Genomic DNA, 18,437 nt, shown 5'->3' on the forward strand with positions numbered 1-18,437 from the left:
GAGTAGTCACCGCAGAGACCCGGTGGCCTTTTGACGACTAAAATATCCACTCTGACCCTTTAGACAGAGGTTTCCCAGCCCCGCCTATAGAATCCGTTAGTGTTAAACCTCCAAAGCCAGCCCACCTTGGATCCGTCTTTGCTCATCACTGAGCTCCTGTCATGAGGGTTGGGGTCAGCGAGCCTACAGAGGAAGGAAGAGGTGGCCTATGTCCTGTGTCCAGCCAGGTCATTCAAGTACCTTGATCAGCAGTTCTTAATGCATCAGACACCTCAACAGTTCTATGTTCAGATGGGTGCCGGACGTCCCTCCCTCTCAATCTTTGACACGGTTAGTTGCTCAGACCAGACCATTCTTCATCATTCCCCTTTACCTGCCGCTTCCAGTCTGTTGCCAGGTCCAGTAGTACATGAAGCTGCCCTTCCTCTACCTCCCTGCTGCCACCTGGTCCCCTCAAGCCTGGACTGTGGCAGCAGCTCCTAACAGGCCTCCACGGGTTCTCTTGCCCCTTCCAACCCATTTATCCCTACAGTGGCAAGCTCCTGTCTTCTAACTCCTTACTCATTATTTCCTTCATGGCAGGCATTCCAGCTGGTGTGACCTTGTTTATTTATTTCTTTGCTTACTTGCCTGTCTTCTTCCCCCTCCAGAATCTGAGCTTCCAAGAGAGCAGTGCCTTTTTGTATTGTATTCACCCTCATGGCCCCCATGGTGCCTGGCATGCGGAGGGGACCATATGGACGAGGGATTGAACCAGGGTAGGTGATGTTGGAAGCACCCTCAGAAATGGCACATCGGAAACATCAAGAAGAATCCTTTCAAATGCACTGAGAACACATACCCAGCTCCCCACTCCATTTTGACCTGGGCCCTGTGTCGTCTTCCCTCTTCCCCCAGCGGGGCTCCTCCCCTGTGTTAGGTGTCATGTTGAGATCATCTTCCATTACTACTGGAAGGAGGCTTTCTCCCTGAGAAGTGATGACAAGGTAGGGGCGTGAGAGGGATACCATTGTCCTAGACCAGCATGCCCCACCCGCACTTCTTTGACCCATAATCCGAGCACGACGTGCCTGTTCCCTCGCCATCCAGTGCGCACCTGCGTACATTTTGCATTTCACAGATTGTCTTACTTACATCCCACTTACTGCTGTTCTCGTCCCTTTGGTTTTCTTCTGTTGCATAAAAACCATGCTGGTTGTGACCTGTAATGTGGATTTCATGACCCACTCGTGTGATAGCCCACAGTTTGAAAGTCATGTTTAAAATTTAGTATTAATCTCAAGAATTCACAGCCTAACTTGGAGCCCCCACATGAAGGCCCCTATGTGCTAAGGCAGGCTGATGGAGGATGTGCTACGTGTGGGTCCGTGGGGCTGTGTGAAGGGATGGGAGAGGTTCACGAGTTGCTTAGAGACATCTCAGAAAAAATGTTACTGTTACAAGTTAGATTTAAGACTTAATTTTGTTGTTTTATCTTCTTTGTTTTTTAACCTTTCTAACTAATCAGTTCTTACTTCAATATAGGCTTCCTCTTGCTTACTGATGTTTTTTATTGCTCACAAGGAGCTGTCTATTATTCCCCAGGTGCTTTTTAATTAAAAAACAAAAGTGGGCTGCATCCGTGTCTTCTTACTCAATTTATTTTCCCCCTCTACTTTTCGCATTAGTATTTTTCAAGCTGTATGGGCGTGTATGAAAGATCTTCACTCAGAGACACATTTTCGTCTTTGTAAACATGTATATAGATAGATGTCATCTGAAAGAATAGGTATACACAAAAATATCTCTCAGTGAAGATCTTTCCTTCCTTATTATTTTGAATTCTGTCATATTTCCTGATGTATGGCCCCCCACAGTTGTCCTGGTTTATATTTTTATTTTTTATTTTTTTAAAGATCTTATTCATTCATGAGACACACACACACACAGAGACAGAAACACAGGCAGAGGGAGAAGCAGGCTCCATGCAGGGAGCCTGATGTGGGACTTGATCCCCATGTGGGACTTGATCTCCAGACTCTAGGATCATGCCCTGGGCTGAAGGCAGATGCTCAACCACTGAGCCACCCAGGGATCCCCAGTTGTCCCGGTTTAAAAAAAAAAAAAAAATCCCTGTTCTTCAGATGAGATGCAGAAATTTCTGTAAAAGCCCTGACTCTAAACTTATTACACAACTATAATCAAATTACAGCTGCCTTTCCCCTGTTAGGGGCATTAAATCCAATTTTTCCTGTCCTAAGAAACTTGAATATTCTCTCTGTGCGTATTCCCATTACAAGTTTTTTCGAGCTGACCTTTTTATTCTTCGGAGCCGTTACATGAGACCAAGAAGGACACTTGCAGATGAGATGCAGTGCCAGGCTCTTTCTGTCCCTTTCAAGCTCTGTACGGCCATTGGAGGGAGTAGACAGATGATTGTGTTCCCGTGGGTGTGTCCTGAAGATGCCGCTTTTATTCAATTTTCACTCTTGGGAATGGCAGGTATGAGATTTTGAAGTTTGTGTCTGGTCTGCAAAAACCTAGCAGCAGTTCCAGGGGTCCTGGTGAAATGCAGAACTGATCCAGGTAGGAGTCGCCATGACCTGAATGAAGCTTGGGCAAGTGTCTGTGGTGAAGACTGTTGTAGATGGCATGCTGACCAGTTTGAAGTCAGACCTCAGCTTGATGGGCTTGATGACCACCGTGTGAAGACCTGGGTGAAAGAAAACTTTGAGCATTGATTGAGCTTCCAGGCTGCCGTGAGTCAGAATTGGCTTTCTGTGCGAGGGACAAGTGACTGACCAGAGCAAGCGCAGGCCCAGCAGTACCTGGGAGTTGCTGGAGGCTCCTCCCACTGCTGCTGTTGGTACTTGGTGCTTCTTTATGATGGACGGCTCTGGGAAAACCAGATCTGACTGAACGAAAGGCATTGGACAGCCAGCTCTGCTCCTGTTTTTCCGCCAGAGAGGAGATGTTCATGACATCACCATCACGGTTACAGGTGTTTGACATCAGGCTATGGCTGGGCCTCACACCCATTCCTAAGGGGTTTTTTATTTGGCCAACAGGAAGCCAAGACTTTTTGGGGACCCTGATTTGTCCAGGACCACACAGGAACCCTCTCTGTGGTTCCAGAATTCCAGATTGCTACTGTCACTACCCCCCCCACCCAGCTTCTTGCACCTGGATTGTTAATTTGCAACCCATCCCCCCCCCAAGTGTGGGTTTTTTCCCATTTAGTTCATAAATGGTAATGTAGTATAATAAAAAAGGAGATGTAGGCCAGGATTAGAAGAAACCACATTCTTGTCTTACTGTTATTTGCCTAAGAGGGTCAATTGTCCTTCATTTCTTTGTCATATTTTTATTCCCTGTAAGATTAAATGGCCCCGCCCTGAAAGCCACCTTGACAACAGAGCCCTTAGGTTCCCAGAACTGAAAAAATGTCATTGCAGAAATGCCTGGGTTGCCAGAAATGCCTGGGTTGCCTGTGGACCCTGGCCCTCAAGGTAGCAGAATAGAGGCCCTGTGTTCCAGCAAAGCAGAAAGGTCCCATCCCATGGGAAGCCTTTTGGGTGGAGTCAGGCCAGGACCCGCCCCTGCCAAGGAGTTGCTAGCTTTTGTGGTTTGTTCTTTACCCAAATTTGTAGTTGCTGGTCTGGCCGGTCCTCCCCCTCCCCTCTGGAAAATGTGCTTTGCATCTCTTTTCCAAAGGAAAGAACAGGTGGGTCAGCTCTTTGGTGACCTGCCTGCTTTGCTGGGAGAGTCTCATGGGTGCCCCTGAACTGTTCTGGGCTTGAAAATGCACGCGTGAAAGGAAAGGCTACATAAGGACGTTGAATTTCTCCAAGTTGGCATTTTTCACGTCTTTAAACATCCAGACGGTTACACTGGGACGTTGGTGTCCAGCTGAGGCCGGTTGGCCTGCCTGAGATGTGTGTTTGGGCTCAGGCCTGTGCCCCTCCACACTGGGGGGGGGCGGGGGGGGTAGGCTGGGGTGGATCCGACCAGACGCTGATCTTGGCTTTCTGAGCCATTCTCTGTTCTCACTGCACCAGAAAGAGTTAACTCCAGTTTTTGCTGCTTCCTTGGTGTTGTGATAGTAAAGAATTTTAATGGGTTCCGTGAATAAGTCTGTAAGTAAACTACTTGGTGAACTCCTGACTGAAATACAGAGTTTTAAAAGGCTCTTTAAAGATTTTAGGAATAACTCATTTTTTTGTTTTCCTTCTAAGGGGTTTTCTTGGAGTCTCTCCCCTCCCTCCCAGAGTTAAACAGTCTCATTGTTTGCTTTCTCAATGTTTCCCTAGTACAATAGTTCTGAAAAGAAGAGAGCCAGTCCCTTGGCTGCAAGCATGGGGTGGGTGCGGGTTTATGTAATTTGACTTCTTTTCTCTCCAAATCAGTAAATATTTACAAACGACCTTTTATCAAACAGCTTGGGTACATTCGGTGACTTGAAAGCTTGCAGCGAGAGTAGCGACTGCCCGGCCTGCTGCCAGTTCCGTGGGCCTCACAGGAAGGATTGACATTATTATTATTATTATTATTATTATTATTATTATTATTTTATTATAAAAATGCTGTCCACAGACCCAAAGTGGGCCTCCAAGCAAATCTTTCCATGGAACCAGTTTTAGGAAATTTGCATTTTTAAGTTTGACTTCTAAGGACTCCTCTGCCCTTAGGCCCCAGGGGGGTGGAGTACTGGGAACCTGGGAGTCCAGAAAATAAATACCGGCCTCTGGCTTAGATTTCCCACTGCTGCCTGAGTTCTTTTGTTTCTCGGGGAAGGTAATTACAGAATTCCATGTGAAGCTTAAATGTGTTCTTTGGTGAATAAGTAGGAAAAAACAAGTGGATTACTTTTCCGTTTTCTTGCGAAGTGGTCCCGAAATGAGCCGGTTTTCCAAACCCAAGTCTCAGATTTTTTTTTTTTTTTTACAGTGGAGATGGGAGTTTGGAGACAGCCCACCCTCTTTTTTCTTTCAACATGTGAAATCTGACCAAGTTAGGACTCACTTTTTTAGAAAGGGGATACCTGTGTCCTTCAGAGTTGACACTGAAAAATAATAAAGGAATCTGGGTTTGGGGGCCATCGGGATATGAACATCACAATATTACTGTCCCGGCATCACCTGGTAATAGTGCGCTCATTTCGTCTGCCGGCCCTAATCCAGGTAAGACTGCCCCACATTTTATGGTGCCGTACCATCAGTGTCCACTATTACATATTTCTGGCTGGCGAACAATGACAAATAAGTGAGAGGCTTTTAAAAATAAGTAACTGTGGTAATTGCTCTTTGTCTACTTACTGCAGAATACTGAATGTTTCTTTATTAATCATTTTTATGTTTTAATTCTCTTTGCAGAGCATCGGGAAAGGGTCATTGTGGTGCATAGACCCAGAGTATAGACAAAATCTAATTCAGGCTTTGAAAAAGACACCTTACCACCCATACTCACACGTGTTCAATACACCTCCTGCCTCTCCTCAGGCATATCAAAGGTAAGCAATTCAGAAGTCGTCTTTTTTTTTTTTTTTTTGGTCTACTGAAGTTGCATTATTTTGGCAGAGACAGGCACTGAAACTAATTTAATAGACTGTATGATATGAAAAATAACTGTAGATAAATGAGAAAGAAATGCAGTATTATTGGAGGCATACCCACTGTTGTGTTTCCTGCCAACCTTACCGCTTCTGCTGCTTCGGAGGAACGTGCTCAGAAGGCTTCACAGTGGGCGAAATACTGTCTTCCTGGGTAGAAACATTTACAAAGAAAAGTTGACAGCTTTAACATCTCCATGTGTCACGGTTTGTTGGGATAGAAGTACAGGCATGAGTCAGGTAAGCGCTTCCATCTTCCCAGCATCTGACTCAGAATGTCTACAGGTGTTCGCTGAAGGACTCACTTGATTGTTGTCATTCCTGGTCTCCATGTAGATGGTGCTCCAGAGCGATCATTTTGTTGTAGTTACTTGGTGTTTGGCTCTTCAAGGAGAACAGCAGGGAACAATAGAGACTTTTATTCCTCCTCACATGCCCATTTGTTTTGAGACAGTGAGGTCATGGGTGCCATTTTTACAAAGATGTAATTGGAGGGGAGAGTAGGAAGCCTGTCACTTAAAAGAAAAAAAAAAAGATAAAAGAAGGTGTTATTGTTAGATTCCAAAAAAATAGCCCCATAACACAGATACGAATTTTAAAATTGATTTTATCTCACAAAGCACTAGAGTTGGAAATGGATCCTTTTACTCCTGAAGGGGTAAAAAAAAATTTTTTTTTAATATAAAGAAGTGTTTCGATTGTAAACACGCAGTTGAGAGAAATCATCCTTGGGCTACAAGTTTATGTCAGTGAGGGATGGCGTGGATTCGTAGATTTCCGTGGTTTTATGGTCCACTTCTTTGCATTCTTTCCCTTGTCTGGTGTTCGCTCTGCAGAGGGGAGTATGGAGTGAGATCCTCTGAAACCGCATTAATGAAGTTCTTGTGTATCTTAGTTGAGAAGCATTCCATCACAGGCCCTAGACAATCAGTCTTCAGCAAGAGACGCGGAGGAACAGCTGGGCTCTCCGAGAAGACTGCTGTATGTCTGCCTTTGCTAGGCGATTAGCGTGATGGTAGCCATAGCAACTGGAGCATCTCCATAGTAACGCGTAGCCGAGACAGGTGCAGTTGCATCACAAGGCTGTTTGTTGCCTGGCAAAAGGACAGGCCATTAGTACTTAGATATACGCTGTTGCCTTAGAAACAAATAACCCTACATAGCAACTACAGTTGGTTTGAAAGATTTGGGGGAGGAAAAAAAAAAGGTTGTAGCGGCTTTTGTCTATGTTCATAAAAATCAGCGCAGGCATACTTTATTGGAAATGACAACTTGAGGTCATATAGCTGTAGGAGATAAAATGGGATTTTCCAAAGCAACCCAGCCTACATTGTAGAAATGTCCAGAAGGACAGAGCCATATGCTTGGTTTTCTCCTTGTGGCTGTAGCTACTCCTGAGATGGAAGGGAACTGGGATGCAAGATTCGCTGATCGCCGAGGTTGGTAGGGGAGGCAGTGACACTTACTGGAAGTCTCCCCCAGATTCTCCAGGTCCTTTGTCATTCTGCTCCCTACCCATCCCTCCAGACCCCACAGAAAACCCTCACTCTCCTCCCCAGTTTGTGTCTTGGGAGTATTTCATATCCTTTTGTTCCTAGGAAGTTAAGAACATAAGTGTTACTCACTGGGTCATATCATTGGTTCATTTAGACGGTATTTTGTTGCCAAATGTGACCCCAAGGGAGACACAGTAATTATTTAATAATTTGAAGGATTATGGCAGAGCTCTGGGGGTTGCAGACGCAGGCAGAGGCTTACTGAGCTGGCCTAAACTTAATGACTTCATTTGATTTTTTTTTTAAATATAGGCATAAAAATGCAGACAAACCAGAGCTTTTGTAATGAGAATAATTTCTGATCGAATACTTCAGATCCCGCTCTGTCACCTCCAGTTCCTCTTCTCCCAAGTGACTGAAGAAAAAAAAGTTTCTGTATCTACCCACGCAGGCACTCAGATTTCACCTCCGTAAAGGTCACTGGATGTGTGGAGTGAGATGGCATATCAGATTCTCTCTAGCTGGCCTCTTCTGTGTCTTCAGTCTGAGGGCAAGTCACTTTTCTCTGTCCTGGAGACGACAGTCCCTTCGTCTCATGCCTAGATTTTGTTTCAGGATCCTCTGGTGTGTGTCTTTGTACTACAGATCCTAAATACCAGATGACTACGGTATTTGTGTAGGTCACAGTGAAGTGACATCCCAGTCAATGCTAAGCCATCGGGCCACTTGTTGGTGTGACTCAGGGAAGATGGACATGGGACAAAGCAAGTCATTGAACAGGGCCCAAAAATGCCAGCTTGACCTGGTGTGGCAGGTCTGCTGGGCTGCAGGGAATCACTTGTCAGCCCCTTGCAGCATTGGCACGAGGGGCACCTGGGAAGTGCTCAGCAATCAGGAGCTGGTGCTTAGCCTGCTGAAGACGGTGATTAGACTCGATGGCTGGTTTCACTAGGACTTGCAGGTGTGCTTGGCAAGTAGCGCTCTGCACCGGGCTGCAGGTGGCTGAAAACTGCAGGGAAAACGAGGCCTCTGAAAACATGGCCAGTTATGATGCTAACTGTGGCAGCCCGTAGATCAGGCCCCTGGGTTCCAGCACGCCTTTTGGGAGGCTTGTTAGGCCCCGTACCTGTTTCATTTGGTGCCACAACCGTGAATGGTTTTCGATGGAAATGCAGAGCTCAGCGACCTCAGCCCTTGGCTTCATGGGGCTGTGGTAACAGGGCAGGAACCAAGTGAAATAACAGAAATTTACTTTCTCACTGTTGAGAGGCTGAAAGTCAGAGATCAAGTTGTCAGCAGGGTTGATTCCTTCTGAGGTTGTGAGAGAGTATCCTTCCCAGGCCTCTGTCCTAGTGTGTCTGGTGGCTGCTGGTGTTCTGTGGCATTCCTTGGGTTGGAGAGGCATCACCTCAGCTCTGCTTTCATCTCCACGTGGTGCTCTCCTGGTGTGCTGTCCATATCCCAATCCCCCCTTTGTATAAGGATGGGAGTCGTATTGGTGGAAGGGCCTACTCTCCTTTGGTATGATCTCGTTTTCACTAAGTAGACCTCCAATTACTCTTCACATCTGAAGTACTGGTGGCCAGGACTTTCCCATGAATTTTGGTGGGAGGGGACACAAGCAATTTCACTCATAACAGCCCTTTCCTTAGTAAGGCATTATTTTTTTTTAATATTTTATTTATTTATTCATGAGAGACAGAAAGGGAGGCAGAGACACAGGCAGAGGGAGAAGCAGGCTCCCATGGGGAGTTTGATGTGGGACTTGATCCCATGACCCCTGATGTGGGACTCGATCCCAGGATCACGGCCTGAGCCGAAGGCAGATGCTCAACCACTGAGCCACCCAGGCGCCCCATTACTAAGGCATTTTTGATGGTAAAGATACAGAGAACCAGAAAATAAGGAGTGACTCAAAACACAGAACAGTGGGGCACCTCAGAGGGATACTGGAGCCAACCGGAAATTGTTCCCCGTGGCCAAAACTGGGACAATTTGAGGAGCAAAATAAATAACAGTGTTGGGTTATGACCCCGAATGTGAAGTAAATACCTAGGAGTCCACACTGAGGTAAATAAATGACAGAGTAAGTAAATGGGTAGGGAGACAAATCTCCCATACAGAAGACTTCCAGACGATTTAGGGAGATCCTCTTCCACTCCACGAGTTAGAGCTTAATTCCCCATCCTGAGTGACCACACTTTTAATGACTTACTTGCACAGAGTGAGTATGGACGGAGCAGAAGAGGAAACTTATAGCGGGGAAAAGCTGGTACACACCACCTTGGCCAGGTGATCAGAGCTAACGCCCATGGTGAGATTGGGACAGTAGGCACCTTTGAGATGATGTCATGGAACTGACAGTTCACCTCTGCAGTCTCCGCCGGGCCCCCAAATCCATAACCCTGCTTAATTACAGGGAAAACACCAGACAGGAGTTTTGTCCCCAAGGCAGGGGTGGGGTGGGCCTTCTACAAGATACCTGACCAGCACTCTTCAAAGCTATCAAGGTCATCAAGAGCAAGTAAAGTCTGGAAAACTGTTACAGACCCGAGAAGGCTAGGGGCACACAAGGGACCGAATGGAAACGTGATATCCTGGATGAGTTCCTGGAGCCCAAAAGACATTAGGGAAGAGCTAGTGAAATGTGAATAAGCTGTGCAGTTTAGTTGTTGGTCATGTACCAGCATTGGTTCCTTGGTTGTGACAAATGTCCCTAATAATGTAAGCTTTTAACATTGGGGAAACTGAGTGAAGGGTATAAGGGAACCTTGTGCTGTCTTTGTTGTGGAAAAAGCAGATTCCGACACACAGACCAGTTGAGTTTATCGATTTTAAATATCCACATCATTTTTGGTGCAATGAAAAGTCAGATCGCCACAGCAGTGAGCCTTTGCCTGATCTCCTTTAGGCCTCTGTCGTCATTGTAATACATTTGAAGGGTTGATTATTGGGAGCTCTTGCTTTTGCCTTGTTCTCTAGGTAGATCTAGTAGGTCTCATAGGATCTACTGAGCCATATGAGGGGACATGCCTGTTATTTGACTGTTAAAGCTCATGGAGCTTTATTTTTATGAAATGGCACCCAACTTTGCTTTGTAAGGTCCCCAAGGCCAGGCTCGGGGAACTCCAACTGAGCATGCTAAACTGGCTTCCTATAGGACTCTGAACCATTGCCACTGTGGCCTTCAGATTCTCAGCCTGGGAAGAGGTGGGAGGGATGGTATATTTGGGTTTCTTGCCCACAGTCTTTCAGAAAAATTCTGTTGTCTGTTTTAATGGTTATGTTGCATATGCCCCCTCCATCCTACACATGGGGTTTCTCGTGGAAGGATATGCATATTTTATTGTTTTTTCATATAGATATTGCCAGATTGCCTTCCAATTTTATACTGTGTTCCAATCTACACTCCCGCCAGCTCTTTAGGAAATTCCCATTTTCTAACCTTTCTCCATGTCTGATGGTTAAATAAACAGCTCCCCAGTGGGGAGCTGTTCCTCCACTTTTGCGATTTTGATGCTTTATAGCTGGAACATTTAAAGTTTACAATATAGATTAGTGCCCTGTAAATAGTGGATGTCCTAGTACAGTGTTTATGACAACAGACCATTTTCAAAAAATGTGTATGTGGGTGGAACTTACATAACATCTTCTCTGGTATAGCAGCCAATCCAAAACTGGTTTATAGAAGAAGCATTTTAGTCATCTCTTACCATAGGTGGGAACAAGTTTTAGAATCAATCAAAAAGTATGGTTTGTAGAGCTTTTCCTGGCTGATCCATTCTCAGAGAAGGGAATTTGTTTTTGAGATCTATTTATTTATTTTAGAGAGAGTGCACATGATGAGTTAGGGGCAGAGGCAGAGGGAGAGAGTGTCTCCACACTGAACGTGGAGCATGATGCCGAGATGAAACCAAGAGTCAGATGCTTAACCGACTGTGGCACCCAGACATCCTGAGAAGGGAAATTTAATGAAGTGAAATGAATTTAGGAGCTAGACCCAGCATCGTTTCATGCTTCCTTGATATGGGCAAGGCCATCTCAGCATCTTGTATGCCTCTGGTGTATGTGATAGGTTGGCCACAGTGGGGCTCTAGCTGAACATAGCCCCGAGTGAGGGGACTTCTGTCTCACAACCCCTCTTCTATTTGTCATGTAAATATCTTCACCCTAAAAATGATGATAGCCTATTTTATATTTTGTATATTGAGTCCTACTATGTGTGAAGTTAGAAAAATCCACACGACTTTGATGATCTAAGCCTAGAGAATTATTATTTGGATGATTTTATCTAAAGTTTCCAGGGTCAAGACATTAAAGTGTCTGTTATTCTCACTTTTTTTTTTTTTTTAAATAAAGGAAATCCTGGGGGCACCTGCGTGGCTTGGTTCGTTTAAGCATCAGACTCTTGATTTCAGCTCAAGTCTTGATCTCAGGTTTTGTTGAGTTCAAGCCCCATATTAGGCTCCACACTGGGCCTGGAGCCTACTTAAAAAATAAATAAGTTAAGCCAATAATAAATAAATAAAAAATGAAGACCCTGGACATTCACACTTGTCATTTAGCTCTTTGTGTTTCTTGTTGCCTCTTCAGAACCATTTAATGAGCCACGAAAAATACATTAATGGCCTTTCCAAAGATTTTGGCCTTTGATATTGAGGGTCTTAATTGCACTAAAATGGCTGGTTTTAGTGCTGACTCAGAGTGCTGCCTGCTACCCTATTCATGTGCTTTGAGCTTGTTCTTTGTAATTTTTTTTAAAGTGCCTATTTGGCAGAGTAATGCCACTAAGAATATAGAACTTGTAGAGAGTGGTCAGTATTTATTCAAATTAATGAAATTATCAGTGAGTCCTTACCAGGTTAAGTGAGCTTTGGCTGAAGGAGTGAGTTAGTAATGGCAATGGGGGATTGCATTGGGAGGAGGTGAGAAGGGGGAAGGTGTTTGGGGAGCTCATCCTTTTAGACAATTAGAAGATTAGAAAATCCTTAGAATCTTAAGCTTGTTAACATAACTGTGTTAATTCCCCCACTAAAATGCTGAATTTGCACACAGCAAGGAAGAGCTTATTCATTGCTTGGATAGCATCCAGTAATTTTTTAACTTATAAGACATCTTTCTTTCCAGTTATTCAGAGTGGTGTGCATTTAATCGTTGGCAGAAGAACTGTAAAACCGCAGTAAGATTGGTTTTAACTTGCACTGAAGGAGTTCTGTTGTTGGACTGTCGTGTCATTGCAAGTTTTAATTCGGCCAAGCATGAAAAAAGAATGTGAGGATTTAGATTAGTTGCAACATAATTACATTTCTAATATTTACTTGTAAACAATCTATTTGTTGGAAACTGAATAGTTTTTTTAAAATTCTCATATTCAGTACACTTATCTGCGTACATTTAATTTAAAAGGGTGAGCGAGGTATGATGTATTTTGAAAGAGTATGCTAAAACCACAACTTTTTGCTTACAGTAATTTAAAAAAAAATACTGAATTACAAAAAATCAAGATGAAGCCTCGTTGTGCTTAATATGTAGAAGGATATGCTAAATTCATGTGGTGAAACAGCTCTGGGAGTGAATGACAAGGTTTTCTAATGGTAATACTTCCAAATGTAAAGTTTATTTTGTTAAAAAATTGGCAAGACAGGTAGCACAAAAGGCTGAAGATTGTAGGGTTTCATTCTTGCATACTAAAAAATAAAACAGTGCTCATTTACAGCGTGAGCTTTAAAAATCCACTGGTTGGCTATAATTTTATTTGCATCTCAAATCATACTATCTGTTGGCTTCCGTTATATTTTATGAGTTAGTCACAGAGTATTTTTAATCTCGTCTTTTGCCTTCATTATGCTGTTCATTGTACATTTCCTTCTCCTTCAGTCCTACATTATCTTATTTAAATGGCAAACAGCCCGTTATCTTTGAGCACTTAGGTACGTGGCGTAGCATGTGAATATTGTGCCCACTTGTCCAATTTCACTCTCTTTTCACACGCGCTTTGAAAGCTGAATGTTCAAGCAGCAGGGCTGATCACATCCATTTTACTCAGGTGCCAGGGGAGCCACACAGACTTACCATTTGGTCCCCGATCTCTTTGGGTGCCCTCAGTCCCTGGTTTGTAGTCTTAACAGCAAACGTGTTAGGAGCTCTTAAAATCCACCGATAAATATCCCGAGATGACAGGTAATGAGGAAGTTCTGTGTCCCTAATCTCCCTCTGGTTAGAAGGTAACAGTGTCGGCGGACCCACCAGGAGTTTGGGGTCTGTACCATATTCTCTTCCTGTTTATTTGTTCTTCCATGAGCAGCAGAGGACCAGGACTGGGGAACCCAGTGGATTCCTGATCGGAGCACCTTAGGAATCATTAGGCAGTGTCCACAAGGGGGGGGATGACCTGTGTTCTGCATATTTGTCAAACTCCTCATCTTCCCAGAGGGGGAGAAATTGAGCTCTGTGTTCGAAATATGAAAGAACTGTCAAAAATGCCTACAATCAATGCTGTACCGTGCAAAGCAACAGGCGGCATGTGCTTTTTGTCTTGCAGCAGTGTAAAATTGGCAAATTTTTCATCACAATAGAAACTAAAAACCCACCAGTGCCGTGTGTAAGCCTGCTCTTTCCTCATGTTCCCAATCAGAGCTAAAAACTTCTAGATTTTACAGATTAGAAAGGGAGGGGGATTAAACAGAGAGGTGTAATATAATTAGATTAGCAATAGTGGGACCCATCATTCATAAAAGATGTGAGGGAGATAGAATGGGGCAAGGATTCGTTCACTCTAAGTGTGTCAGCAGTGAATGTTGGTCAGAAGGGGGCCGTAAGTAGTCCTCAATAATATTAATAAATGACGAGTGTTTGAACAACTGATGGAATGGCCAGTAATTCCCGCTTTCAGCGTGGATCAGACCTCACTGGGAAGTTTCTGTCCAGCTGGGAGGGCACTTGGAGATGATGCGGAAAGCAGTCAGGCTGGCTCTGCAGGTCCAGAAAGAGTTGGGAATGTGTCACCTGGAGGAGAACACCTTCAGGAGGTCATCACGCCTGCCATCTTGAGCTTCCCCCAGGAGGAACTGGAGCCACTGGGTCAAAGTTACAGGGAGAAAGGTTGGGGCTCAATTAAAGAAGGTATCTCCCCTAGAATAGCATCTAACCCTCTGCCGGACACAGAACAGGAGCTGGACCAGTGTTGGGGTTGATGGGTAGATGTTTGGGTTGATTGGTGAACGAGCTACCCCTGGGGATCCTTGTCAAGACTAGACAACCAGTTAGTTGCCAGGGAGGGTCCTTTGGAAAGATTTAATTACCACTGGGAGAATTGCAGGGTTCTCCCTTCCAACTCTTGAGTTGTTGTGTCTGTGAGTCTGTTGAGCTGCTCTGGCAGGTACCGAGAGGGCACCCCCCCTACGGCAGAGTGTCTGCAGTTCTCCAAGCCTACGGGGCTATGCTGGAAACAAACCATGAGGAAAAACGTGCCTGGCTTTCTTACTCAGAAATGAGAGGTCAGGTTCTTCTCATGAAATTGTTAAGTCCAGATTTCAAGACCGTGATGGGACTAATTTAGTTACTCTTTATTCTGTGTCACCCAGCCTTTGGATTCATGCCCTATAATTACCTCCCTTGTTTTAGTGACACTTCCTTGCATTTCCTTCCGTGTGAATAAAATTATCACTGCAGTGTTTTGCCAAGCAGAAGATCATTTCCAAAAGCTGTCCATCAAATCATCCGGACCTTCCCCCTATTGTTTACCCACTGAATTAATGAGAGCGACACCCACTCTTTGTGTGAATCTCCACGCAAGAGCCAAACCGCTGTCCTTGTTCTGTAGAACCACATGTTTTTGGCCAGAGCCTCTGATCACATTCTGAACCTTTTGTTTTTCTTATGTAAGGTCCACGTCATATTATTTGTCAAACCATCTTTGAGACCATGCCTACATGCGAAAGGTGCAGAAAGAGGGTGCGAAGTGTCAGAAATTTAGTTAATTGCTAACTCTGGCTGCTTTTTTAAGCCATGTAGAAAAAAACATCCATAAACCATTTAGACACATTTCTTAATCCTTATCTTTCTCGATGGACTTGCTTAATCACAAGAGTCCAAGTTGAGACATGTTCCCTGTGTATTTATCTACTTTTGAATGGAAAGTTTTGGTCAAAGTCTGCTAACCAGCTGCTTATTCCGCCCGTATCCCTGTGACAAACTGAGTACTCCTCACCCCCTGGCACACATTCCCCCATCGAGTTTGGCAAGAGTCAAAGTAGGGGGTGGGGGACCCATTCAGAAGCAAACAACGAGAAGATTTTTACCAGTTTTCTCTATCTCCTTCCCTCTCCTTCTCTCCCTGACTCCCTTCCTTCTGTCATTGGTGGAGCTCGGGAGTGCTGGGCTTTTTTTTTTTTTTTTTTTTTAACTATAAGGAGAGCAGAGTTTCCTATATTAGGATTCTTTGGGGCTAGAAATTGACACGCACCCCTTTTTCAGCTTCTAGGGAAACCAAGGCACATAGAGACTTTCCCCCTTCTAAACTTTCCAGCAAAGTCACCCACTGGAGGTGGGTATTCCGGCCAGTTTGGAGAGTTCCTCAGGCCCCCAGCCCCCTGCCCAGCCTTGTGCCTTCCTGCACCTGCTGTGGGGTGCCCCCCCCCCCCCGCTCCGCTGGTCCCACAGGCAGACTATTGGGTGCAGCCACTGTGACATCCTCAGGAGGAAGAGAGAAGTCTGGGAAGCAGTGGAGCTGCAGAAAAGTGACAAAGATCTAGAGATCCCAAATTCTTAAGAGTAGTGCTGGCTCCCCAGCTCTCCCCCACCTCCCCATCTGTCTGAGTTGTGCCCCTTTGGTAGACTAGAGGTCAGACAATGGGCTCTGCCTGGGGCCTGTGCCTGATGAGCTTGGTGCCTGGGGCAGGGCCTTCTACCACGTGCAAGAGGACACTGACGAAGCCAGACTTGAGAGCCCCACACATTTGGCACAGACCAGGACTGGAGCCCCACTGCTGCCCCCCCGGCTCCTGCAGACCATCCACCGTGGAAACAGGCTCCGAGCAAATCCCACCAAGTCTCAGGAAGCCTTGCACGTTTGAACCTCGCCTGGGCGATCCACTGGCTGCCACCTTGGACAAGTTACCCAGCTTCCCTGAGGATCTGGGCCATGATTCTGACCTCAAAGGAGTGCCGGAAGCATTAAATGAAGTAAAAGGACATATCAGATGCTTAGCACTTGAGCCTGGCCCACAGAAAATCCATGTGTTTTAACTTCTCCTTCCTCACCATTGCCAGACTTTTCCTTTTGATGATTGTGTCGTCTTGCTTGTGTCGCAGCTGTACACCGGTTTAGCCCTTGGAGAATGGGGTTTGTATTGTAAAGTACCTTTCTGTACGTTGTGCTCTGTAGTTTCTACAGGATTTAGGAACTATGAACACCAGGACTCTCTCGGAGTACTCTCTCCCGGTTCTCTAAACAGTATCGGCCTACAGATGTTGCTCAAAAGATATTTATTGGTGATTTCTCTTAGAGAGCAGAGCACAAATTATAGAATAGTGCAGGACATTTCTTCCAGCTGGTCAGGGATGCCCGAGTAAATTGGCCACCCTCCTCGCCTTTACCGTCACAAGGTAAGGGATGGGTGGAGGGGGAAGGAGATGCTCTGCTCCAAACCCCTTCCCTCAAAAAGATAATTCAGCGATTTTTGCAGTGTTGGTGCTTCTGGCTTTTCCCCTTATCTTCTCCATCTGTCTGCCAAGGCCCTGGCCTACCTCTGGGTATCACGAAGCCTGAGGATTCGAGCCAGGTCATTCCAGAAGCCTAAGAGAGAGCCTCAGGCTTCCCCCAGTTATCACTTCCAGGCTGTTGACTCCAAGGCACCAGATACTTGCCAGAGGACTAAACATTTTGCAGCTGGTGTAGAAAATGCAAATGTGCCTAAGACGGTGCTGGCCAGGAGTTGGTCCAGCTTTGTCTCATTCATTATCCCTTAGTGAAAAGAAGCCTCCTCTGTATACTTCCTGCGAAACCCAGCCCTTGAAAGGTGAGGGGCTCTGGCTCTGCCTCCCCTGATCATAATGGGAGAAGTTTTCACCACAGGCCGGCCAAAACAGTCAGTTGTGCTCATTCTTTACCAGATACATAATCCGTGTTTAAATCTCTTGGCAGTAACTCATTAGGCTCCCCCCACCCCCCACATTCTTTTCCTCTTTGATGAGAACAAAGCCTGTCTCCCCTGTGCCAGATCTTGCCCCCCCCTTCTCTCTCTCTTTCTCTCTCCCTGGAAACCTCACTGCTTTACTTACATCCCTTAGGAAGAAAGTCACCCAAAATGTTACCCTTCTCTACCTGCTAAAAAGATGAAGATCTTGTTTCTCTGCACTTTGAAGTCTGTGTTCAGAACTCACAAATATGCTGTGGCTTCCACGGAGGTTGCGCTGGTGATGTACCTCGTGTCCTGACCAGCTCGGGACCCCTTGCTTGAGCAGTTCCTGCTTCCGGCTCTTTAATGGACTGTTTCTAGAGAAAGGAAGGCTTGGACCTCCGGTAACTCCAGTGGCATTTTATTCTTATTAAATCCCTTTGAAGTTCCCTCTTTCTGACACCAGCCCCTCGTGCCCTCCCCCCTTAGATGTGGCTGTTCTGTTCATCAGGGTTGTGGAAGAAGTCAAAGTTCTAGGAAAAGCAGCCTGAATTTCTGTAAAACAGCTCTTTGATGCAGAGTAAAGCAAAAACCTATTTCCATCGAATAGTCTAGACTTACAAGACACAAACTCTGAACGTCAGCTTTTTTGCAGTACAGGATTAGAAAGAATTTTAAATTCAGTTAGTCCCTCCAGTTTTGAACCCTAAACGGGTTTGATTCTGGATTATGGATGAGAGGCAGAAAACCAAGCGTTGGTTAAACACCTACGATGCGCCAGGCTTGGTGTAACAGACATCACGTATGCAATTTGTCTAAACCCTTAAATGGTCCATTGAGGTGGATTTTTCTACTGTTCGACATTGGAGAGAACCAGGTCTGAGCAAGGTCTCCTGTGCCTCTTGTTGGTTGAGAGAGGACCTGAGCCTGCAGAGTCTTCTTATTCTGACTGCAAAGACTCAGCTCTTCCCACCTTATTATTATTGTTTTTAAGATTTTATGTATTCATGAGAGATACAGAGAGAGACACAGAGACACAGGCAGAGGGAGAAGCAGGCTCCCTGTGGGGAGCTCGATGCAGGATTTGATCCCAGGACCCCAGGATCACGCCCTGAGCCCAAGGCAGATGCTCAAGCCCTGAGCCACCCAGGCGTCCCAGCTCTTCTCAATGTAATGCAGCATCTTGTGGTCACTGTCTTCTAAGGAAATATCCTTCAGTATCTAATTTTTGAAGAG

General features: G+C 45.3%; 1 protein-coding gene across 1 annotated transcript in view; it reads left to right on the forward strand.

Moving 5' to 3' along the window:
• Positions 1-18,437, forward strand: part of FOXN3 (forkhead box N3) — a 223,533-nt gene that overhangs the window by 47,752 nt on the left and 157,344 nt on the right. Inside the window, exon 3 of the mRNA XM_055303583.1 lies at positions 5,352-5,488. Coding sequence (XP_055159558.1) covers positions 5,352-5,488 — 137 coding nt within the window. The remainder of the gene's footprint in view (positions 1-5,351; positions 5,489-18,437) is intronic.

The sequence above is a fragment of the Nyctereutes procyonoides genome, unplaced genomic scaffold (assembly GCF_905146905.1).
Source record: "Nyctereutes procyonoides isolate TBG_1078 unplaced genomic scaffold, NYPRO_anot_genome, whole genome shotgun sequence".
Classification (NCBI taxonomy): Eukaryota; Metazoa; Chordata; class Mammalia; order Carnivora; family Canidae; genus Nyctereutes; species Nyctereutes procyonoides.